Here is a 26,461-nt window from a genome sequence, read left to right on the forward strand (position 1 = left end):
GTGGGCGCAATGGCGCACAGCTGCAGTGCTGTGCGCTACCTCATATGAAGACAGGAGTCTTCTGCCGCCGATTTTGACGTCTTCTTTCTTCAACCCGCCGGCTTCTGACTTCTGGCTCTGCGAGGGGGACGGCGGCACGGCTCCGGGAACGGACGACAAGGTCAGGTCCTGTGTTCGATCCCTCTGGAGCTAATGGTGTCCAGTAGCCTAAGAAGCGCAACCTAGCCGCAGTTAGTAGGTTGCTTCTCTCCCCTCAGTCCCACGTAGCAGAGAGTCTGTTGCCAGCAGAAACTCTCTGAAAATAAAAAAACCTAACTAAAATACTTTCTTATTAGCAAGCTCAGGAGAGCTCACTAAAATGCACCCAGCTCAGTCCGGGCACAGATTCTCACTGAGGTCTGGAGGAGGGGCATAGAGGGAGGAGCCAGTGCACACCAGTAGTACTAAATCTTTCTTAGAGTGCCCAGTCTCCTGCGGAGCCCGTCTATTCCCCATGGTCCTTACGGAGTCCCCAGCATCCACTAGGACGTTAGAGAAATAAAAATATTCAAAATAATTGTGGACTGAGCCACACAAGCCTGTTGCTACTTGAGCACAGAAAAAACACTGAAGTACTCTGGGATATGGAGGGGTGGAGTGTTCTAAATTTAAATATTCAGTGCCCTGTTCCTGCGGAAGACGTCCATATCCCAAGAGTACTCCAGTGACCCCTAGTGGATGAAAAAGAAATGAACTGTGTCCTTTTAGTACATATATGTTTAACTAGAGTAATAAAATACATGTTGCTTAGTGTCCTCAGGGTATCCGGACTCCAGGTCGACAGCACAAAGGTCGACACACCTTAGGTTGACGCCAATTGGTCGACACACCTTAGGTCAACATGGACAAAAGGTCGACATGGACAAAAGGTCGACAGGAACAAGGTCGACATGGAAAAAGGTCGACATTAGTTTTTCAGGATTTTTTTCTTTTTTTGAACCTTTTCATACTTAATGATCCACGTGGACTACGATTGGAACGGTAAAGTGTGCCGAGCGAAGCGGTAGCGGAGCGAAGGCACCATGCCCGAAGCATGGCGAGCGAAGCGAGCCATGCGAGGGGACGCGGTGCACTAATTGGGGTTCCCGGTCACTCTACGAAGAAAACGACACAAAAAAAACATAAAAAACTCACGTCTACCTTTTTCCATGTCGACCTTGTTCCTGTCGACCTTTTGTCCATGTCGACCTTTTGTCCACGTCGACCTAAGGTGTGTCGACCTAAGGTGTGTCGACCTTTGTGCTGTCGACCCTCAGTCCCAGACCCGTCCTCAGGGCTCAGCCACACAAATATCTATAATACTAAGGGACTAACGGGGCCCACTGCTGCCAAGACAAGCAATGAGTTATCCTCTGGCACTTTAAAACCTTTTAGTGTGTGTATGTGTGTGCTGGCTCCTCCCCTCTATGCCCCTCCTACCAGACTCAGTCTAGGAAAACTGTGCCAGAGAGAAGAACAATACAACAGCGGTGAGGCAACAAACCAACACACAACCAAAAATGAAAGGAGGGCGTTAACCAGAACAGAAGATAGCAACACCAACCCAACCAGGATAGCACAGCCATCCCAACAACATAAGGAACCGCAACACTGGTCCAACCAAATACTTACACACAGGTAAACAGGAACGAAGCACTGAGGTGGGCGCCCAGTATCCACTACGGACTAGGAGAAAAGGAATTACCAGTAGGTATTAAACTCCTATTTTCTCTTACATCCTAATGGATACTTGGGTCTTGTACTTTAGTAACATGGGGAAGTCCCAAATCTCCTAAACAAGTGGGAGAGTGCTGAGACCCCTGTAAAACTGCCTGACCAATCTGAAGGTCATCCCTGGCCAAGCTATCGAACCTATGGAATTTAACAAACGTGTTCGAACCAGACCAAGTTGCAGCTTGGCACAATTGAAGGGCCGATACACCCCGGGCAGCCGCCCAGGAAGACCCCACCGATCTCGTTGAGTGGGACTGAATAGAGGTCAGCAACGGCAGAGACGCCGTGTTGAATGGTCAACCTGAGCCAGCGAGCAATAGATTGCTTAGAAGCCGGTCAACCAATCTTGGAGGCATTGTAAAGGACAAACAGCGAGTCAGATTTCAGATGTCCTTTTTACATAAATATTCAGAGCCCTGACCACATCCAAGGACTCAGGACCAACGAAAGTTTCAGACAACACAGGAACGACGATAGGTTGATTCACATGAAAAGCTGACACCACTTACGTCAAAATCTGAGGACGGGTCCTAAGTTCTGCCCTGTCTGCATGAAATATCAAATAAGGGCTCTTACAGAATAAGGCTCCCAATTCAGAGAAACTTCTGGCAGACGCCAATGCCAATAACATCACCGTCTTCCAGGTGAGACATTTTAACTCCACCCTATGTAAGGGTTCAAACCAGTGCGATTGGAGAAAGGACAGAAGCATATTGAGGTCCCACGGAGCCGTGGGAGGCACAAAGGGCGGTTGCATATGAAGAACTCCCTTTAGGAATGTCTGTACTTCCAGCAACTTGGCAAGTTGTTTCTGGAAAATAGAGAGCGCAGAAATCTGGACTTTGAAGGAGCCTAACCATAGGCCCATATCCACTCCCGCTTGCAGGAAAAGTAGAAAATTATCAATTCTAAATTCCATGGGAGAAACCTTTCTACCTTCACACCAGGAAACATACTTTTTCCAGATACGATGATAATGTTTTGACGTAACCATCTTCCTGGCCTGGACCATGGTGGAAATGACCCCGGAGGGAAGACCCTTTCTAGCTAGAATTTCCCTCTCAACTTCCAAGCCGTCAAACACAGCCGCTGTAAGTCTGGATAGACGAATGGACCTTGCTGAAGAAGATCGTCTTGGAGCGGCAGAGGCCAGGGATCCTCCAGAGCCATGGATAGGAGGTCCAAGTACCACGCCCGTCGAGGCCATCCCGGGGCAATTAGAATTGCCTGAACGCTTTCCCTTCTTGTCTTTTGAGAACCCTTGGAATTAGCGTTAGAGGAGGAAACAGGTAAACAAACTGGTACATCCACGGAGTCGTCAGCGCATCCACTGCAACAGCCTGCGGATCCTTCGTTCTGGAAACAGTAACGGCATAGCTTCTTTTTGAGACTAGACACCATCAGATCTATCTGCGGACAGCCCCAACTGTGAATTAACTGTTGAAACACCTGGGGATGTAGGCCCCATTTCCCCGGATGGAGGTCGTGCCTGCTGAGGAAGTCTGCTTCCCAGGTGTCCACTCCTGGAATGAATATGGCTGAGATGGCCCTTTGAGTTGGCCTCCGCCCAGAGGAGAATTTTTGACACCTCGCGCATTGCCGCTCTGATCCTTCAGCAGATGAGAAGCCTGCAGAAGGGCACTGTAAATTGCCCTGAGTTCCAGGATGTTTATCAACAGAACTGGGCCCCTTGGGTCACAGCCCCCAACCCCGGAGGCTGGCATCCGTTGTCAGAAGAATCCACGACTAGATGTTGAAACTCCTGCCCTCTACCAGGTGAGAAACTTGTAGCCACCATAATAGAGAAATCCAGGCTTTCGAAGATAAGGTCACTTCCTGATGCATGTGAAGGTGAGACCCCGACCATTTGTACAGCAGATCCAGCTGAAATGTTCGGGCATGAAATCTGCCGAATTGGATTGCCTCATAAGCAGCCACCATCTTGCTCAGTAATCGGATGCAAAGATGTCTGGATACCCTGCGAGGACTGAGCACCAAGCGAACCATAGCCTGGATAGTCAAGGCCTTGTCCATCAGGAAAAAAACTAGTTTTATGGTAAGAACTTACCTTTGTTAAAACTCTTTCTGCGAGGTACACTGGGCTCCACAAGGATAGACATAGGGGTGTAGAGTAGGATCTTGATCCGAAGCACCAACAGGCTCAAAAGCTTTGACCTTCTTCCCAAGATGCATAGCGCCGCCTCCTATATCACCCCGCCTCTGTGCACAGGAGCTCAGTTTTGTTAACCAGCCCAATGCAGTAGCAAGTAAAAGAGACGACAACTGCCAGTTGCCACAAACACCACACTCTCCCGACAGGAGAAGTGTCAGCGGCTAATGTCATACCAACCCAAAGAAGCTAAGTGCGTCAGGGTGGGCGCCTTGTGGAGCCCAGTGTACCTCGCAGAAAGAGTTTTAACAAAGGTAAGTTCTTACCATAAAACTCGTTTTCTGCTGCGGGGTACACTGGGCTCCGCAAGGATAGACATTGGGGATGTCCTAAAGCAGTTCCTTATGGGAGGGGAAGCACTGTAGCGGGCACAAGAACCCGGCGTCCAAAGGAAGCATCCTGGGAAGCGGCAGTATCGAAGGCATAGAACCTTATGAACGTGTTCACAGAGGACCACGTAGCCGCCTTGCACAATTGTTTAAGGGTCGCACCACGTTGGGCCGCCCAAGAAAGTCCAACAGACCGAGTAGTATAGGCCTTAATGTGATCAGGAGCAGAGAGACCAGCCTTCACATAAGCATGTGCAATCACCATTCTAATCCATCTGGCCAGAGTTTGCTTGTGAGCAGGCCAGCCTTGTTTGTGAAACCCAAACACAACAAAAAGAGAATCAGATTTCCTAATAGGAGCAGTTCTCTTCACATAGATACGAAGAGCCCGTACCACATCCAAAGACTGCTCTTTGGGAGACAGATCAGGAGAAACAAGTGCCGGAACTACAATCTCCTGATTAAGGTGGAACGAAGAAACCACCTTAGGTAGATAGCCCGGTCACGGTGAAATATCAGATATGGGGAACTATAGGACAAGGCACCCAAATCCGACACTCTTCTAGCTGAAGCAATAGCCAGCAGAAACACCACCTTAAGGGAAAGCCACTTAAGGTCAGCTGAACCAAGAGGTTGAAACGGAGACTCTTGTAACGCCTCCAAAACCACCGACAGGTCCCAAGTTGCTACAGGCGGGACATAGGGAGGTTGGATACGTAACACGCCCTGAGTAAAGGGATGCACATCAGGTAAGGTCGCAATTTTTCTCTGAAAAAGAAACCGACAAGGCAGATATTTGAACCTTGAGGGAGGCCAGACGCAGGCCTAAGTCCAGGCCCTGCTGAAGAAAAGCCAATAACTTGGCTATACTAAACTTGGAAGCGTCATAGTCTTTAGATGCGCACCAAACAAAGTAAGAATGCCAGACCCTATAGTAAATCCGAGTAGAAGCCGATTTCCGGGCCCGCAACATAGTTTGAATGACTGCCTCAGAAAACTCTTTAGCCCTTAAGACAGAAGCTTCAAGAGCCACGCCGTCAAAGACAGCCGGGCTAGGTCCCGGTAGACACAGGGGCCCTGAACGAGGAGGTCTGGGCATCGTGGAAGTAGAATTGGTCGCTCTGACGATAGGCCTTGCAGGTCTGAGAACCAGTGCCGTCTGGGCCACGCTGGAGCTATGAGAAGCAGAATTCCTTTTTCTTGCTTGAACTTCCGAATTACCCTGAGCAGGAGTGACACCGGAGGGAACACATACGGCAGCCGAAACCTCCACAGCACCGCCGGCGCATCCACGAATGCTGCTTGAGGATCCATTGTCCTTGCTCCGAAGACCGGAACCTTGTGATTGTGTCAAGACGCCATCAGATCTACGTCTGGAAGGCCCCACCTTTCCACTAGGAGTTGAAACACTTCTGGATGGAGGCCCCACTCGCCGGCATGCACGTCCTGACGACTGAGAAAGTCCGCTTCCCAATTCAGGACTCCCGGAATGAATATTGCCGATATGGCCGGTAGATGGCGTTCTGCCCACTGTAGAATCCGTGAGACTTCCTTCATTGCTAGGTGGCTTCGAGTGCCGCCTTGAATATTTATGTAAGCCACTGTGGTGGCGTTGTCCGACTGTACTTGAACAGGACGGTTCTGAATTAAATGCTGGGTTAGGTTCAAGGCATTGAAGACCGCCCGCAACTCCAGAATATTGATCGAGAGGAGGGACTCCTCCTTGGTCCACCGCCCCTGAAGGGAGTGTTGCTCCAGCACCGCACCCCAACCTCTTAGATTGGCATCTGTCGTCAACAGGACCCAGTCGGATATCCAGAACGGACGGCCCCTGCACAGTTGTTGGTCCCGGAGCCACCAAAGCAGCGACAGACAGACCTCCGGAGTCAATGAGATCATTTGAGACCTGATCGGGTGAGGCAGGCCGTCCCATTTGGCTAGAATCAGCCTTTGGAGAGGGCGAGAGTGAAATTGAGCATACTCCACCATGTCGAATGCTGACACCATGAGGCCCAGCACCTGCATAGCCGAATGTATCGACACTTGCGGACGAGATAGGAAGCAACGAATCCTGTCCTGAAGTTTCAGGACTTTCTCCTGAGACAGGAACAACCGCTGGTTGTGAGTGTCCAATAGTGCTCCCAGATGCACCATGCTCTGAGCAGGGATCAGGGATGACTTCTTCCAGTTGATGAGTCACCCGTGGGCTTGCAGAAACCACACCATCACATCTAGATGACGCAGGAGAAGTTCTGGGGAATTTGCCAGGATAAACAAGTCGTCCAAATACGGCAGTATCCTGACCCCTTGACGGCGGAGTCCCACCGTCATCACCGCCATGACTTTTTTAAAGACTCGCGGAGCCGTTGTTAAACCAAAATGTAACGCCCGAAACTAGTAATGGCAGTTGCCAATCGCAAATCTCAGGTATTGCTGATGAGACACTGCTATAGGAATATGCAGGTAAGCTTCCTGTATATCCAGGGAGACCATGAAGTCCCCAGGCCAGAACTACAGAGCAAAGGGTTTCCATCCGGAACTTGGAAACCTTCACAAACCTGTTCAATGCCTTGAGGTTGAGAATGGGCCGGGAGGACCCATTCGGTTTCGGGACTAGAAACAGCGGAGAATAGTACCCCAGGCCCGTCTGCGCAAGAGGCACCTGTACTACGACTCCTGTATCCAGGAGGGTCTGTACCACCGAATGTAGAGTGTTTGCCTTTGTCTTGTCCAACGGGACATCTGTCTGGCAAAATCGATGAGGGGGTCGGTTTTTGAAGGCTATGGCGTAACCTCGAGTGACGACTTCCCGTACCCAGGCATCTGAAGTGGTCTTCAACCATTCCTGGGTATACCCTAGAAGCCGGCCCCCCACCCTGGGATCCCCCAGAGGGAGGCCCGCCCCGTCATGCGGCAGGCTTATCTGTCTTGGAAGCTGGCTGACGGGCCGCCCAGGCTCTTTTAGGCTTTGGCTTACCAGGTTTGGAAGTGCGGGCCTGCTTGTTGTACGCCTGACCTTTTGCTTTACCTGAAGGACGAAAGGGGCGAAAGGAAGTACCTTTAGCCTTCGACACAGAAGGAGCAGTACTTGGCAGACAGGCAGTTTTGACAGTAGCCAAGTCAGCCACAATCTTAATTAAATCCTCCCCAAACAGAATATCTCCCTTAAAAGGGAGTACCTCCAGGGTTTTTCTAGAGTCCAGATCCACAGACCAGGATCTCAGCCACAATATCCGGCGAGCCAGGACTGACGTAGTAGAGGCCTTGGCTGCCAGGATACCGGCATCAGAAGCTGCCTCTTTAATATAACGAGAAGCTGTGACAATATAAGACAAGCATTGTCTAGCATGGTCAGAGGAGATTTCAGCATCTAACTCCAAGGCCCATGCTTCAATGGCCTCTGCAGCCCAAGTAGCTGCAATAGTGGGCCTTTGTGCAGCACCTGTGAGGGTGTAAATCGCTTTCAGACAACCCTCCACACGTTTATCCGTAGGCTCTTTTAGAGACGTGACGGTGGTGACCGGTAGAGCTGAGGGAACCACCATCCTAGCCACATGTGAGTCCACTGGAGGATGCGTTTCCCTATTCTTAGACAGCTCCGGCGCGTGGGGATAGTGAGCCAGCATCTTCTTTTGAGGCACAAACTTCTTACCCGGGTTTTCCCAGGGTTCCTGACGTATATCAATTAGGTGGTCAGAGTGAGGTAAAACTTGTTTAATCACCTTTTGACGCTTGAACCTATCTGGTTTCTTAGGAGGAACGGATGGCTTGGGACCATCCGTAATCTGTAAAATAACTTAATAGCCTCCAAAAGATCAGGAACATCCACATGTGAACCACCCTCCCCATCAGCCATATCTGAGTCAGAACCTGTGGGGTCAGTGTAAGTGCCGTCTTCATCCGACGAGGTGTCAGTGACAGCAGTGGATTGTGAGGAGACAAGCGCTCGCTTAGAGGACCACTTGGACGTAGGCGAGCGACGGTCAGACTTTTTAGTAGTCAGGGACTGGTTCAACTTCTTTATTTGAGCAGATAAATTGTCTGCCCACGGTGGGTCAGCTGCAGGGACCACAAACGGTTGCACCGGCATTGGGGGTCCCATAGGGGGTGTTAGTTTATGAACTAGCGTATGCAGAAGTGTGGAAAAAGCGGCCCACGGCGGGTCAGTATTTGCCCCCGTTGCCACCGTCCCACTGGGGGGCAAGGAGCCCCCAGAACCAGAGCCCAAAGCTGCTATATTCTCCTCATAGGTATCTGCGGCTTCAGCAACACCGGCAGTGTGTTCAGCCCCAGAATCGTTACCCTCAGAAGCAGACATGATATAACTTGCAGTATCAGGTAACACAGTACAATTTGTCAGCAGCACAATACCTCTAGCCCAAACCCCTGCACAGTGTAGTCAGCACCAGCAGAGATAAAGGAGAGATATGGTGACTAAATCACAGAGAAAAATATGTAATACAGTCTATCTTTGTGAAAATCCTATATTAGATAAAACCTGACGCACCAAGCCCCCTCAGGTAATAGAATATAGGGATAGCAGGTTGAGTGAAAGACACGAGATGGACACCACTCAGCTATCAAATGCACACACATATAGTCACAGTCTGTACAATGCAGAGGTTATTACTAACAATAATACTGCACTGGACTAGCTTACACAGCTATATAACAATAGATATAACAGTACACAGTAAGAACTGGATGTATATCACAGGGTAATTGTACTAGGAAACCCTGACTAAGTGCACTCTTTCTTAACTAACACTGACTAAAAAAGGCAGGTAGAATACTTAAGTGTCTTGTAAAGTCACAGCACTGACAACCAGGCGGCTTTACATAGGAGGATTTGCCCAAGCATTCCCAGGAACAGTGAGCTGAGGGATAATGGCGCCGCAGACACTGCCAGGGAGTGAGGGAGAGACAGATATGCAGCTCCAGGGCGGGAACATTTGCGGGAAATGGCGCCCTGGGGCTGGGGGAGGGGCTCCAGGTCTTAGCCTTACCCCCTCTGCTGGCAAAACCACCGGGTACTGCGGGCTACTTGTAAAAAAGGTTTAGAGAGAAAATCTGACCTGCACCCATGCCCTGGTGATCTAGTGGGATCGCCTGTACTGCCACAGTGTCCCCCACCAGCGCGCGCGTCCCGCCTCCCACCGGCCGCGCCGGATCGCGATAAAGTGCGGGTTCCGACTTACCTCCTCCCGGAGAGCCCCAGCCGTGTGTGACTAACTTGGAAGAAAACCGGAGCCTCCTGCAGTAGGTACCCGGCAACTAGGGCACGGGAGTGTACAGCGCCGCTGGGGGAGAGATGGAGCTGCAGCAGGCAATGTCTACTGACATCCAGCACAATCTGTGTCTCTGCTGCAGCCCTTGTAGTCTTCTTTTTTCCTCAGAAAAAGCTTTTTCTAGAGCTGCTGTGAGCAGCTCTTCCTGTTACATGCTTGCACTGCAAGCACCAACTACAAACTGAGCTCCTGTGCACGGAGGCGGGGTGATATAGGAGGCGGCGCAATGCATCTTGGGAAGAAGGTCAAAGCTTTTGAGCCTGTTGGTGCTTTGGATCAAGATCCTACTCTACACCACTATGTCTATCCTTGTGGAGCCCAGTGTACCCCGCAGCAGAAATACCTTTTGAGACACAGTATCCAGGATCACTCCCAGGAACTGAAGACGTTCCAGGTGAGATTTCTGAAAATTTAGGATCCACCCATGATCCGTAATGCGAGTCGTCAGATCGATGCTGTGCAGCAGACGTTCCCTGGACACAGCCTTTATCAGGAGATCGTCCAAGTAGGGGACTATGTTTTCTCCCATCATGCGCAGTTGCAGCGTCATTTCCGCCATGACCTTGGTGAAGACCCTCGGAGCTGTGGATAGTCCGAAAGGTAAGGCCTGAAACTGGAAATGGTCGTTCAATATGGCGAACCTGAGGTAAGCCTGATGAGGGGGCCACATGGAAATGTGTAGGTAAGCATCCTTGATGTCCAGAGACACCAGGAACCACCCTCCTCCAGAGCAGACACCACCGCCGCAGGGATTCCATCTTGAATTTGAACACTCTGCATATATACGGGTTTAGAGACTTCAGGTTCAAGATGGGGCGCACCGAACCATCTGGTTTGGGAACGACAAAAAGAATGGAGTAAAAACCCCTGTCGTGTAAAGGAGGAGGTACTAGAACCACCACCCCTGTCTGCAAAAGTTTTTGATTAACCTCTTGTAGAGTAACTTTTGCTACAGGTAAAGCTGGTAAGTCCGACTTGAAAAATCTTTGAGGAGGGAGCGTTTGAAATTCCAGCCGGTATCCTTGGGAAATTAGGTCCCTCACCCAAGGATTCCGGCAAGATTCCGCCCACACATGGGCGAAGTGTTGCAGACGAGCACCTACCTGAAAGTCGCCTTGCTTCTGGGGCCAACCGTCACATGAAAAGGGTTAGCAGCAGGGGATCCGGTGGTCTGGTCCAGGGAGACAGCAATTGCAGGTTTATGGGACGAGATCCGAGACCCCCGGGCCCCTACCTCTGAACCGTGCCACACGAAAGGACTGCAAGGAGGGTCTGGTGTAAGAACATTTAGTAGGCGGTGCAGCCGATGGCAGATAGGTAGACTTACCCACCGTTGCTTGGTAGATCCATTTATTTAATTTGTCTCCAAACAAGGCATCACCTGTAAAGGGAAGATTTTTCTACACCCTTTTTGGAATCAGTGTCCGCCGCCCATTGACGTAACCACAGAGCTCTACGCGCTGAGACAGCCATGGCAGTAGTGCGGCCATTTAATTTACATAACTCCTTTATAGCCTTGCTCATAAAATTTGCAGCATCTTGTATATGTTGCAGCAGAGTAACTACCTCATCCTGGGGTAGAGTCTAAACCATCAACAACATTTATCAGACCACTTCACAACAGCCCTGGAGATCCACCCACAAACTATTGTGGGGCGCTGTGCTGCGCCTGCTGCCGTAAATATTGCCTTGAGTGTTGTCTCAATTTTATGGTCAGCTGCCTCTTTTAGGGATACCGCCCAAGGAACTGGCAGTACCAATTTCTTAGACAGTCTGGATACAGATATATCGACCGACGGTGGGTTTTCCCATACTTCCTATCTTCAGCTGGAAGGGGAAAGGTAGATAAAAACCTCTGAGGAACCTTACATTTTTTATCAGAGTTTAACCAAGCCTCCTTGGCCAGGGAGTTTAACTCTTTAGACACCGGACAGGTAGCCAAACTCTTGGGTCTAACATTAAAGTATATCTCCTCATCTGGTTCCACCTCCGGATCCGGAATGTGAAGAACCTCCCTTATAGCAAAAATTAGGGCCTCCACCCCAGGGGACAGAGAGCTGTCCTCGTCCGTATCATCATCATCCGCATCTGGCTGATCAGAATCAGACTGGAAAACCTGTGGCAATGAACGTTTGTGTGAAGCCACTAGAGGGGGCTGTGAAACCTTTCTGGAATCTGCTGCCTTAGCCGCATAATCAATTGAGTGTTTTAACACCTGTCTCTCTCTTTTAGCTGCAGCTAGTTCAAAATTTACATTTTGAATCATGCTCTTGAAGCTATCCAACCAGTCAGGTGCCTGTGAGCTGGGTCTTTGAGGAGACAAGGAACATTGCTCATACATTAGAGACCCCGCTGAAGATGGAGTAGAATTACAAGCAGCACACATAACTAAGTCTTCTACATTATACAGTAAAAGATAGCGCAGCCAATTGTCCCACACCCCACACAGACCCTAGAGAGCCTTTTGGAGTGACACAAAGGAGCGGACTCAGGCACACAGAACACAGCAGCACAATGTGTGTAATTGAGTGTATGCAGTAACAGTGCAGCGGCGCTACCGCTGGCGCCGCTTTCCCCTGGCTATGACCCCCTGGTACTAGTTCAGACAGTCTGTAACAGCAGGGTCCTAGAGGAGCAGTGTGCCTGCAGTCTTGATGATCCGCAGCAGTAAGAAAATGGCCCCTTTCTGCCGTTGGTCCCGCTCCAGGAAGCCCCACCCCTTATAATGGAGCGCGGTACCTCACAAATGTATACTGTCCATCAGTGTAAAAACACCTTAAATATGTCTGTAGCAATCCACACAAGCCTTCAGAGAAAGTGAGCACCGCGGGGATTGTATCCCAGAGCCAGTCTGTCTGCGGCGGGCCCGTGACCGCCGCGTGACCTGCCGCCGACACTGCACCGGGGACCTGCTAACCAGGACCCCGGAGTAACACTCACTGCACCTGGTCTTCGCCATCTGATAGAGGGTGGAGGCTAGCTGCTGGCGTGGGCACACATACTAACGATGTGTGATCAGCACCTCAGGAGCTCAGTGCCCTGTCAGCTGGGATTACGAACCATTAACCCTCAGGAGGTTGGTTCGGTCCCCCCTCTAAGTCCCAAGAAGCAGGTAGTCTGTTTGCCACACAGAGTTACCTGCAAATAATAAACTAAATCAAAGATAAAGACAAATCTCAGAAGCTCCAGAGAAGTGCACCCGGCTCCTTGGGCACATTTTTCTAAACTAAGTCTGGTAGGAGGGGCATAGAGGGGAGAAGCCAACACACACATACACACACTAAAAGGTTTTAAAGTGCCAGGCTCCAGTGCACCCGATCTATACCCATGGTCCTAAAGTACAAGACCCCAGTATCCACTAGGACGTAAGAGAAAAGGGTTTTAGAACTTGCAAATGGGAGTTCCAAGTGTTCTCCCCCAATTATTTTACTACTTGTGTATATACAATAACAAAATACAATATATACATTTAAAATAAGAATTTACTTACCGATAATTCTATTTCTCGTAGTCCGTAGTGGATGCTGGGGACTCCGTCAGGACCATGGGGAATAGCGGCTCCGCAGGAGACAGGGCACAAAAATAAAGCTTTAGGATCATGTGGTGTGTACTGGCTCCTCCCCCTATGACCCTCCTCCAAGCCTCAGTTAGGATACTGTGCCCGGACGAGCGTACACAATAAGGAAGGATATTGAACCCCGGGTAAGACTCATACCAGCCACACCAATCACACCGTATAATTTGTGATCTGAACCCAGTTAACAGTATGACAAACGTAGGAGCCTCTGAACAGACGGCTCACAACAAATAACAACCCGATTTTTTTGTAACAATAACTATGTACAAGTATTGCAGACAATCCGCACTTGGGATGGGCGCCCAGCATCCACTACGGACTACAAGAAATAGAATTATCGGTAAGTAAATTCTTATTTTCTCTAACGTCCTAAGTGGATGCTGGGGACTCCGTCAGGACCATGGGGATTATACCAAAGCTCCCAAACGGGCGGGAGAGTGCGGATGACTCTGCAGCACCGAATGAGAGAACTCAAGGTCCTCCTCAGCCAGGGTATCAAATTTGTAGAATTTTGCAAACGTATTTGCCCCTGACCAAGTAGCAGCTCGGCAGAGTTGTAATGCCGAGAATCCCCGGGCAGCCGCCCAGGATGATCCCACTTTCCTTGTGGAATGGGCCTTGACAGATTTAGGTTGTGGCAAGCCTGCCACAGAATGTGCAAGTTGAATTGTGCTACAAATCCAACGAGCAATCGTCTGCTTAGAAGCAGGAGCACCCATCTTGTTGGGTGCATACAATATAAGCAGTGAGTCAGACTTTCTGACTCCCGCCGTTCTTGAAATATATATTTTCAATGCCCGGACCACGTCCAACAACTTGGAATCCTCCAACTCGTTAGTAGCCGCAGGCACCACAATAGGCTGGTTCAGGTGAAACGCTGACACCACCTTAGGCAGAAAATGAGGACGCGTCCGCAGTTCTGCCCTGTCCGTATGGAAAATCAGATATGGGCTCTTATATGATAAAGCCGCCAATTCTGATACTCTCCTGGCTGAAGCCAGGGCCAGTAGCATGGTTACTTTCCATGTGAGATACTTCAGCTCCACCGATTTGAGGGGCTCAAACCAATGGGATTTGAGAAAATCCAAGACTACATTAAGATCCCACGGTGCCACTGGGGGCACAACCGGGGGCTGTATATGTAGTACTCCTTTTACAAAGGTCTGGACTTCAGGAACTGAAGCCAATTCTTTCTGGAAGAAAATCGACAGGGCCGAAATTTGAACCTTAATGGACCCCAATTTGAGGCCCATAGACAATCCTGTTTGCAGGAAATGTAGGAATTGACCCAGTTGAAATTCCTCCGTGGGGGCCTTCCTGGCCTCACACCACGCAACATATTTTCTCCAAATGCGGTGATAATGTTGTGCAGTCACCTCCTTCCTGGCTTTTACCAGTGTAGGAATGACCTCTTCCGGAATGCCTTTTTCCTTTAGAATTCGGCGTTCAACCGCCATGCCGTCAAACGCAGCCGCGGTAAGTCTTGGAATAGACACGGTCCCTGCTGAAGCAGGTCCCGTCTTAGAGGTAGAGGCCACGGATCCTCCGTGAGCATCTCTTGAAGTTCCGGGTACCAAGTTCTTCTTGGCCAATCCGGAGCCACTAGTATCGTTCTTACTCCCTTCTGCCGTATAATTCTCAGTACTTTTGGTATGAGAGGCAGAGGAGGGAACACATACACTGACTGGAACACCCACGGTGTTACCAGAGCGTCCACAGCTATTGCCTGAGGATCTCTTGACCTGGCGCAATACCTGTCCAGTTTTTTGTTGAGGCGGGACGCCATCATATCCACCATTGGTTTTTCCCAACGGTTCACAATCATGTGGAAGACTTCTGGATGAAGTCCCCACTCTCCCGGGTGTAGATCGTGTCTGCTGAGGAAGTCTGCTTCCCAGTTGTCCACTCCCGGAATGAATACTGCTGACAGTGCTATCACATGATCTTCTGCCCAGCGAAGAATCCTTGCAGCTTCTGCCATTGCTGTCCTGCTTCTTGTGCCGCCCTGTCTGTTTACGTGGGCGACTGCCGTGATGTTGTCCGACTGGATCAACACCGGCTGACCCTGAAGCAGGGGTTTTGCCAGACTTAGAGCATTGTAAATCGCTCTTAGCTCCAGTATATTTATGTGAAGAGACATCTCCAGGCTTGACCATACTCCCTGGAAGTTTCTTCCTTGTGTGACCGCTCCCCAGCCTCTCAGACTGGCATCCGTGGTCACCAGGACCCAGTCCTGTATGCCGAATCTGCGGCCCTCTAACAGATGAGCACTCTGCAACCACCACAGAAGAGACACCCTTGTCCGTGGCGATAAGGTTATCCGCTGATGCATCTGCAGATGCGATCCGGACCATTTGTCCAGCAGATCCCACTGAAAAGTTTGTGCGTGGAATCTGCCGAATGGAATCGCTTCGTAAGAAGCCACCATCTTTCCCAGGACTCTTGTGCATTGATGTACAGACACTGTCCCTGGTTTTAGGAGGTTCCTGACAAGTTCGGATAACTCCCTGGCTTTCTCCTCCGGAAGAAACACCTTTTTCTGAACCGTGTCCAGAATCATTCCCAGGAACAGCAGACGTGTTGTCGGGGTCAACTGAGATTTTGGAAAATTCAGAATCCACCCGTGTTGTTGCAGCACTACTTGGGTTAGTGCTACTCCGTCCTCCAGCTGTTCTCTGGACCTTGCCCTTATCAGGAGATCGTCCAAGTAAGGGATAATTAATACGCCTCTTCTTCGCAGAAGAATCATCATTTCGGCCATTACCTTGGTAAAGACCCGAGGTGCCGTGGACAATCCAAACGGCAGCGTCTGAAACTGATAATGACAGTTTTGCACCACGAACCTGAGGTACCCTTGATGTGAAGGGCAAATTGGGACATGCAGGTAAGCATCCTTTATGTCCAGGGACACCATAAAGTCCCCTTCTTCCAGATTCGCTATCACTGCTCTGAGTGACTCCATCTTGAACTTGAATTTTTGTATGTACAGGTTCAAAGATTTCAGATTTAGAATAGGTCTTACCGAGCCGTCCGGCTTCGGTACCACAATTAGCGTGGAGTAATACCCCTTTCCCTGTTGTAGGAGGGGTACCTTGACTATCACCTGCTGAGCAAACAGCTTGTGAATGGCTTCCAATACCGTCGCCCTGTCTGAGGGAGACGTTGGCAAAGCAGACTTTAGGAACCGGCGAGGGGGAGACTTCTCGAATTCCAACCTGTAACCCTGAGATACTACCTGCAGAATCCAGGGGTCCACCTGTGAGCAAGCCCACTGTGCGCTGAAATTCTTGAGTCGACCCCCCACCGTTCCTGAGTCCGCTTGTAAGGCCCCAGCGTCATGCTGAGGGCTTTGCAGAACCCTGGGAGGGCTTCTGTTCCTGGGCAGGGGCTGCCTGCTGCCCTCTCTTACCCCTTCCTCTGCCCCTAGGCAGATATGACTGTCCTTTTGTCCGCTTGTTCTTATAGGACCGAAAGGACTGCGGCTGAAAAGACGGTGTCTTTTTCTGTTGGGAGGGGGTCTGAGGTAAAAAGGTGGATTTTCCGGCAGTTGCCGTGGCCACCAGATCCGATAGACCGACGCCAAATAATTCCTCCCCTTTATACGGCAATACTTCCATATGTCGTTTGGAATCCGCATCACCTGACCACTGTCGCGTCCATAAACTCCTTCTGGCAGATATGGACATCGCATTTACTCTCGATGCCAGAGTGCAAATATCTCTCTGCGCATCTCGCATATAAAGGAAAGCATCCTTTAATTGCTCTATAGTCAATAAAATACTGTCCCTATCCAGGGTATCAATATTTTCAGTCAGGGAATCCAACCAGACGACCCCAGCACTGCACATCCAGGCTGAGGCGATGGCCGGTCGCAGTATAACACCAGTATGTGTGTATATACTTTTTAGGGTAGTTTCCAGTCTCCTATCTGCTGGATCCTTGAGGGCGGCCGTATCCGGAGACGGTAACGCCACTTGTTTTGATAAGCGTGTGAGCGCCTTATCCACCCTAGGGGGTGTTTCCCAGCGCGCCCTAACCTCTGGCGGGAAAGGGTATAATGCTAATAACTTTTTTGAAATTAGCATTTTTCTATCTGGGTTAAACCACGCTTCATCACATACATCATTTAATTCCTCTGATTCAGGAAAAACTACAGGTAGTTTTTTCACCCCCCACATAATACCCCTTTTTGTGGTACTTGCAGCATCAGAGATATGCAAAGCCTCCTTCATTGCCGTGATCATATAACGTGTGGCCCTACTTGAAAATACGTTTGTTTCATCACCGTCGACACTAGATTCAGTGTCTGTGTCTGGGTCTGTGTCGACCGACTGAGGTAAAGGGCGCTTTACAGCCCCTGACGGTGTCTGAGACGCCTGGGCAGGTACTAACTGGTTTGCCGGCCGTCTCATGTCGTCAACTGATTTTTGTAATGTGCTGACATTATCACGTAATTCCATAAACAAAGCCATCCATTCCGGTGTCGACTCCCTGGGGGGTGACATCACCATTATCGGCAATTGCTCTGCCTCCACGCCAACATCGTCCTCATACATGTCGACACACAGCAGACACACAGGGAATGCTCTTATCGAAGACAGGACCCCACTAGCCCTTTGGGGAGACAGAGGGAGAGTTTGCCAGCACACACCCAAGCGCTATAATATATATGGGAACAACCTTATATAAGTGTTGTTCCTTATAGCAGCTTAAATATATCCAGTATATCGCCAAAAAATGCCCCCCCTCTCTGTTTTACCCTGTTTCTGTAGTGCAGTGCAGGGGAGAGTCCTGGGAGCCTTCCTCACAGCGGAGCTGAGCAGGAAAATGGCGCTGTGTGCTGAGGAGAATAAGCCCCGCCCCCTATTTCGGCGGGCTTTCCTCCCGTGGATTTAGATAATTGGCATGGGTTAAATACATACATATAGCCTTAATGGCTATATGTGATGTATTCTTTTGCCTTAAGGTAATAAAATATTGCTGCCCAGGGCGCCCCCAGCAGCGCCCTGCACCCTCCGTGACCGCTTGGTGTGAAGTGTGTGACAACAATGGCGCACAGCTGCAGTGCTGTGCGCTACCTTCATGAAGACTGAAGAGCCTTCTGCCGCCTGTTTCCGGACCTTCAATCTTCAGCATCTGTAAGGGGGGTCGGCGGCGCGGCTCCGGGACGAACCCCAGGGTGAGACCTGTGTTCCGACTCCCTCTGGAGCTAATGGTGTCCAGTAGCCTAAGAATCCAATCCATCCTGCACGCAGGTGAGTTGAAATTCTCTCCCCTAAGTCCCTCGATGCAGTGAGCCTGTTGCCAGCAGGACTCACTGAAAATAAAAAACCTAAAAAACTTTTTCTAAGCAGCTCTTTAAGAGAGCCACCTAGATTGCACCCTGCTCGGACGGGCACAAAAACCTAACTGAGGCTTGGAGGAGGGTCATAGGGGGAGGAGCCAGTACACACCACATGATCCTAAAGCTTTATTTTTGTGCCCTGTCTCCTGCGGAGCCGCTATTCCCCATGGTCCTGACGGAGTCCCCAGCATCCACTTAGGACGTTAGAGAAATGTGTGCTAAGTTGTACTCCATGTTAATTGTAAGAGTCCTCCTGAGAAGTTTGGATTCTGCAATGTCAGCTAGCTGAAGAGCAAGAATTGCACACATGTACAACAGTGATGGGTTTTAAAATAGCTCTGACTTCATAGCTCAGGCTCCCTTTATTTATACAGAAATAGGTGCAAAGCATGCATAAAAGTTCTAGCTGTAAAAGTATTCTAAATGTAACAGCATTTCATTAGTCCGTCATGAGGCTTTATTTCTTCTAACCTAATTATTAGGATGTTCTTTGTCTTTGTTTCTAAAGGGGAGATGTACTAAGCAGTGATAAAAGTGGAGAAGTGGGCCAGTGGAGAAGTTGCCCATGGCAACCAATCAGCATTGACGTAACATTTTATAATTTGCATACTACAATAGTAAACACAGCAGCTGATTGGCTGCCATGGCCAACTTCTCCACTTTTATCACTGCTTAGTCCCCCTAAGTGTCTTATCAAGGCTGAGAGCTGAAGACCACTTGAGTCATGCATATCTGGTAAGTGTCTCGGAACATTTACATACTGTACAAAAGAATTTGAGCTTTAATAACTATATACAGTTTTAACCCTACAGTATTCTTAGTGCTTAGAGTATGCATCAGCATTTTTCTTTTTCCTGTATGTTACTAGAAGCCTCAGAATGGTTTGCACCTCTAATTGTGTTTATAAATTGGGTGTGCAGTACAGTCCCCAATTTTTCCTTTACATTTAAATACAGCCCAAAATACTCTAAACACTGCTATTTGCTGAAAACCACATGCTGGTTATCATTTTTCATGAATTAATAAATAAGAAAAATATAGAAAATCTAAGAATCTGACACCTTATAACAGCCTCCTACACTGACTTTATGGCATTTATCTTATTTACCACTTCTTCTTCTAAATTAATATGCCCCTTGAAATGCTTTGTGCAGTGGTCCTGATGTGTTAGTGTGAACAGAGGAGGTACAGTGGCCACAGGAATTAAATAAAAATTATGTCACCAAGTGGCAGAGAAGCCATCCGTGCACCCTGACAACATGGCTTTTGAGATGAAAGGATTAAGGTTTTAGGATGAATAAAGTTTTTTTTTCTCCACAAACACTGCAATAAGTCAGTAAAAAAAAAGCCAGCACTCTAAATGTAAATGAAATGCAAAAATCCTGCAGATATGACTGGTGTGGCTGGTGGCTTATATATTTGCAAAAGTGTTTGACGGAGTCTTCTGCATTTTATTTACATGTCCAGAAATGTCTTTTCGCTGGCTTATTACAGAGACATTTTTTTGTGTGCTTTATTGTCTATATAAACCGCTACCTTACATGCACCTGTGTAAGCCAATAAACTGAGTGACCGACTTGCATTTTGTATATCATTGAATTGACAGGCATATATAAATCAGCAGCTGGAAGGAATGCTGGTCTTTGTAAAATATTAGAGGATTTAAAAGGTATCTCTTGGTAAGTAAGCTTTCAATTTAAAAATATATAGAGGGTGAGTATCCCATATCCAAATATTCTGAAATACGGAATATTCCGAAATATGGAATTTTTTTAGTGAGACTGAGATAATGAAAACTTTGTTTTCTTTTGGCTCAATGTACACAAACTTTGTTTAATACACAAAGTTATTAACAATATTGTATTAAAAGACCTTCAGGATGTGTGTATAAGGTGTATATGAAACATAAATGAATTGTGTAAATGTACACACACTTTGTTTAATACACAGTTATTAAAAATATTGGGTAAAATTACCTACAGTCTGTGTGTATAAGGTGAATATGAAACATAAATGCATTATGTGCTTAGACTTAGGTCCCATCGCCATGATATCTCATTATGGTATGCAATGGTATTATGGTATGATCTGGACCCTGCCTCAACCAAGCTTCTAATAGGTTGTATGGATATAATTGGTCCTGTCTTTGCAAAAATTGTTCAATGCTCTTTGCAGACAGGCATATTTCCTGGACCCCTAAAGGAAGCAATTGTTAGACCTCTTCTTAAAAAACCTAATTTAGATCCCGACTGCATGACCAACTATAGACCGGTATCAAACCTTCCTTTTCTCTGAAACGTTATTGAGAAAGTGGTTGCAAATCAAATGGAAACCCGCCTGACAACCCATGATATCTATGATCCATTCCAATGAGGATTCAGGAGAAGACATAGCACTGAAATAGCCCTGGTGTGTGTGTTAAATGATCTTCTGACGGCAAGAGACAGAGGTGACTGTTCAATATTAATCCTTCTGGATCTCTCTGCAGCATTTGATACCGTGGACCATGGGCTTCTAATTGAGCGACTGATACATTTTTGTGGACTGGATGGCACAGTCCTAAGCTGGTTCAAATCATTTCTCACAGGCAGATCACAGAGAGTATCATCTGCATTATACTCATAACCACCAGTGCCATTGCCATTTGCCATGTGGTGTCCCACAAGGTTCTATACTATCCCCCATGCTTTTTGCAGTATACATGCTCCCGCTGGGTGAATCCTGGGTGCCATGGGCTAGTCTACCACTGCTATGCAGATGATACACAACTGTACTTGTCCTTTGCTCCGGGCACTGATAACCCAATAGCAACCCTAAATGGCTGTCTAGCTGAACTCCAGGAGTGGATGAGTGCTAGTTGGCTGCGACTGAACCCGGATAAAACAGAGGTCCTTATGATAGGACCGCAACATCAAAGGACAAGACTGCAGCATAGCCAACCGACTGGACTTACACTTGGGGATTCAGAATTACAAACCACTGATCGTGTGCGGAATCTTGGCGTTGTCCTGGATGGTGGCTTGAAACTTAAACATCAGATATCAGCCACAATCAAATCCTCATTCTTTCACCTGAGGAACATAGCCAGAATCAAGCACTTAATTCCCTCAGATGATCTGCCAAAAGTCATCCACGCCTTTGTATCATCTCGATTAGACTACTGTAATGCCCTCTATCTTGGTCTCCCAGCAAAAGAATTGCACCGCTTACAGCTGGTGCAAAACACAGCTGCCAGGCTGTTAACCGACCAGCCCCGTTCTAGCCACATAACACTCATACTCTACTCCCTTCACTGGCTGCCTGTAAGATGGCGAATCATCTTCAAGATTGGCTTACTGAGTTTCAAAGCACTACATGACCAGGGCCCAAGGTACCTGAAGCAGCTACTGACCCCATACTGCCCCACTCGATTACTGCGATCTGTAGATGAAGGACTTTTAGCAGTACCTAGAATCTCCCGTAATTCATCTGGGGGTCGAGCTTTTAGTCATGCGGCTCCGACTCTATGGAACTCACTCCCCCGCACAGTGCGAGAGGCCCCAACTATAGAATCTTTCAAAAGTAGACTCAAGACTTTCCTTTTTACTCAAGCATTCCCATAATTGTCCCATTAGTATATCCATTCTTCTGTATTTTATGAAAAGCTGTTCTGTACTTCATTATTTTCTGTACTATATTATGCTATGTATCTGTTAAGCGCCTTGAGTCCTATTGGAGAAAGAGCGCTATATAAATAAAATTATTATTATTATTATTATAATTATTCCAAAATACGGAAAAATCCGATATCCAAAATACTTCTGGTCCCAAGCATTTTGGATAAGGGAGACTTAACCTGTAATTGCATGACACAATATAGAGGCTTATTTGTTTCGAGTTAGGACCACCCTGAGCAGAGACGCCCTGACGTTGCAGGTGGCTTATCATATATTTGCATGTATCTGTGATGAGTTGTCTGCATTTATGTACAGTAGAATGCTGGCTTTTATACTTGTTTATTTATGTGTTCTGGGGAAAATTTTTGAGTGTCTGGTTTATTCCTGGACTGAACAGTAGTACAAGTGCCTGGTTTACGTCAGTAGGTGTGGCCTCACAATATGAGTAGTGAATGCAAAAATATTGCACAGAATTCATACACAATATCGCATATGGTTTTATTAAGTTCAAATCAATAAACATCAGTCACCTTCATCTTTAAAAGATCATTTGGAAATGTGGTTTACTGTTGCAAAATGACTGCTAATATCACTGTAATACAAGAAACAGAATGCTTACAAAAGTATTAGCACAAGTGGGAGGGATTTAGATAAATTCAGCCAATCAGAAGCATCACCATCATAAGTCAATGTCTTGCAACAGGGGATGAGCCCTTCCTATACTTTGGTACCACTTGAAAGCCCCCTCCAAATCCCTGGCCATTCCCTGTAGTGTAAAGGATCTGATTGGCTGGTACTTTATATCCATCCGCTTTATCTTCATCAAAGGCTTAGTAAATAGACCCTTTAGGGCCTTGTAACATCATGAATAACACTATCATCTATAAATCAATTAGCAGTACAGTACTTACCAATACAATAATAAAGAAGACGCCCCAGCAAGTCCTGACACTCTGCTGGCCGTAAGAGGAACAACCGTACAAGAGCAGTAAGTAGCTCCAACTTTACTGTTATGGAGGTCTCTGTCTTAACATTATCGACATAGTCTTCCAAGACGTAAGGTGCATTAGGAATGAGCTCTCCATGCATCCCAAGAATCCATATTAACGCCTGCTTTCCCTGTGGATAAATTATATCTGCTCACATTACATAACAAACAATTACCAGCCTGCCCAGAAACTAAACAGCAGGTATTTTGTTTATACATTTAATGCTGCTCATACAACACTGGATTGTGTTTGGCCATTTTAAGAATGAGGGAAGGATAACAGCTATTTATAAATATGTACAACCATGATTTTACTTTTCTATAGATGACATAGGCAAAAAGCCTTATCTCTGTTTTAGAACATGGAATGACATTATACTTACCTCGTTGTCCTGAACTTTCTCTTCACAACCAGGAAGGCTCTGGCACACTAACGTTGTACACTGAGGACATAGCCAAACAAGGTGCCGGAAAGTCTGTATGACAGCTGTAACACAAGAAAACGTGTCTTATTCCTTTTCAGTATTCAGTAACTATGATTCAATGAGCATGTTTCAGTAATTTTTCATACCTTAACTAATATAACACCCCCACCCACCCTCTACGTTCCTTCACTGTTCTAGTTAAATGGACCAGTTACTGCCTAAGAAGGATTTGAGCCCCAACCCCATTCACTCAGAAAGTAGGTGGCTTTGGACGGCCTCATGGAGACTTGCCCGCTCTTCTGGACAACTGGGAGAGGAACCTGAGATTCTGTAGTCTCCCAGACGTTCTGGGAAAATAGGTAAGTATGATCATGGGAATGTTGGATGGTATGGTTAAAGATAAAGTGTGGTAGAGAATACTGCTACAAGAGAAAGACATCTCACAGCTTGCATTTAAATAAGAGAAAGCCACTTTCACTGTGTTTTCATCTCATTTGACCAAAGTCAGGGATGTACCTGATGTAATATGCTCTTGTTTAAACTCAAGCAATCCAGATAATATTTTCACACACTGGTCACTGTATGTTCTCGCAATGCGACCTGTAAATAAAAAAGTATAAAAATACATACATTACAGAAACAGTATAACAATTAGCAACCCTGATGAGCAGTATAATTATCCTTTCTCTATCATCCATAAGGGATAATGGGGACACTGATTACAATGGGGTATAGATGGGGTCCAAAGGAGCCAGTGCACTTAAATTTCTTCAACAGGGTGTGCTGGCTCCTCCCCTCTATGTCGTCCCTCACAGCTCAGTTTAGAAAAATGTGTCCTCAGGAGAGGATGCACACGCTGGAGCTCCACAGAGTTTTTCTTCAGCTTATTTTATTTTTGTTATTCTCAGGTAAGCTGTTTGGGCAACAGCTTACCTGCACCGAGGGACACTGGGGGGGACCGACACCGGCCTCCTGGAGGTGCTGGGTCGGATCCAGCTGACAGGACAACAGTCCTGAGGGTTCATGTACCGCAGGCATTGTGCTCTTGTGCACACACCCGCAGCAGAGCCTGAAGGTCGTCAGAGTGGTGAGTGACAACTGGGGAACCCGCTTGCGGGGGTCCCGGTTCATTGTGAGGTGCGATCGCGGGGCGGGTATATGGACTCCCCTTGGAGTGATCCCAAAGCCCTCCCATGCAGACTGGCACAGCGATAGTGAAATGGGGTGTCAGTACTTTGATTTTACTGGGGACTTTGTCAGTATAAATAACTGTATAGCTCCTGCGCCATTACAGGAGGCGGAGCTTACTCATAGTGGGACCAGTTGCTTCCTGGCGCCATTTCCTGAACTCACAGCGCTGCTGCAGGACTGCCAGTTCCTCCAAGTGATACTCCACGGCCAGACACTGGTACAGGCAGTGGCGTGCGGTGAGGTCAGTGGCTGGTGCGGCACTGCAGCCATAATGTCCGCCGAATCCTGCCAATGACCCCTACCGCCGCCGAGCCTATGCCCGCTACTGCCCCTGAGCCGATGCCCGCAGCCACCGCCAGTGGCTTACAAACTCGCCCACCATCAACTGACCCAGCCCTCCGCCACTAATTTGCATCTCAGTCCGATGCCGCCAATTCCCGCTGCTTGCCTGCTCATTATATTTGTGATATATTGTACATTTTTATAGAAAAATAAATAAATTAGTGTTTGGGACTGGGAAGGGAGTGGGAGGAGGACATGAATGCAATTTTGTTGTCCAGGGCTTCCATTAACTTAATAGCACCGTGGATGTGGCACTATTAAGTTAATGGAAGTCCTGGACAACAAAATAGCCAGCAGAGGGTGACGCCAGAGAGAGGGTGACAGCAGTGGGTGACAGGAAGAGCGTGACGCCAGGGAGAGCGTCGCCAGGGAGAGGGTGACAGCAGTGGGTGATGCCAGGGAGAAGGTGACGGGGAGTGTGACACCAGGGAGAGGGTGACAGCAGTGGATGATGCCAGGGAGAGGGTGACGCTAGAGAGAAGGTGACGGGGAGGGTGATGCCAGTGAGAGGGTGACAGCAGTGGGTGATGCCAGGGAAAAGGTGACAGGGTTTTTTTTTTTATAAATGGAGGAGGGAGAGGTAAGCTCAGGCATAAAAATAAATCATTAACACTCTTCAGGTCATGGGGGTCACACTGAAAAGCTTGCTACAGAGAAAGATCAGTGATGGAGAAGAGAGTCAAACAAACTCAGGAGGTCAACGGTCTAAGCTGGTATTAAAGTGCAAGCTCTGCAGGCATCAGCCACCACACTGCTACTGTTGTGCAAGGTAGGATGAGAATGGGTCAACTTGGTGCATACACTGACTGAGTCCGGGTGGAGGTTGCTGCTCCGATCACAACAGCCCTAAACCTCTGATACAGGCCAAGAAGGAGCCCTGGATGTAATTTCGCGGTGCGAGCAGTGATGCTATCACACTGTCACACTGCACCGAGATGAGAGGTTTCCCCACAGGGGGAAAAAAAACAACACAGTGCCAGGGGTAGCAGGAGCCGGGGGCAGGTGAGGAGTGGAGTGGGGATGGGTTGTGAGTAGAACGGAGGAGCTGAGAGGTGATGACGGCAGCCTGCATCGGCAGGTGAGGAGGATCAGGCTCTGACCGGACCAAAATTACCGCTGGGGAGACGGCAACCTGGTAATCTGGTCTTGACAAAGGCTCTGCTGTGAGCCGAAACGTTGACCTTCTGTTTGTGAGTATGTGCTGTCTGGATTAAAATCTATCAATTTCACCCTGGAGAAGTCTGGTGAGTACATCCTTATTTGTGCACACACATATATATATATATATATATATATATATATATTTCTCTAACGTCCTAGTGGATGCTGGGGACTCCGTAAGGACCATGGGGAATAGACGGGCTCCGCAGGAGACTGGGCACTCTAAGAAAGATTTAGG

General features: G+C 48.0%; 1 protein-coding gene across 3 annotated transcripts in view; it reads right to left on the reverse strand.

The window, feature by feature from the left end:
- Positions 1-26,461, reverse strand: part of AP4B1 (adaptor related protein complex 4 subunit beta 1) — a 293,647-nt gene that overhangs the window by 21,480 nt on the left and 245,706 nt on the right. For all 3 annotated transcript variants that reach the window (XM_063955413.1, XM_063955414.1, XM_063955412.1), the window contains 3 exons: positions 24,046-24,129; positions 23,488-23,591; positions 23,028-23,235 (listed from right to left, as the gene is read on the reverse strand). In XM_063955413.1, coding sequence (XP_063811483.1) covers positions 23,028-23,235; positions 23,488-23,591; positions 24,046-24,129 — 396 coding nt within the window. The remainder of the gene's footprint in view (positions 1-23,027; positions 23,236-23,487; positions 23,592-24,045; positions 24,130-26,461) is intronic.

Source organism: Pseudophryne corroboree, chromosome 2 (genome assembly GCF_028390025.1).
Source record: "Pseudophryne corroboree isolate aPseCor3 chromosome 2, aPseCor3.hap2, whole genome shotgun sequence".
Lineage (NCBI taxonomy): Eukaryota > Metazoa > Chordata > Amphibia > Anura > Myobatrachidae > Pseudophryne > Pseudophryne corroboree.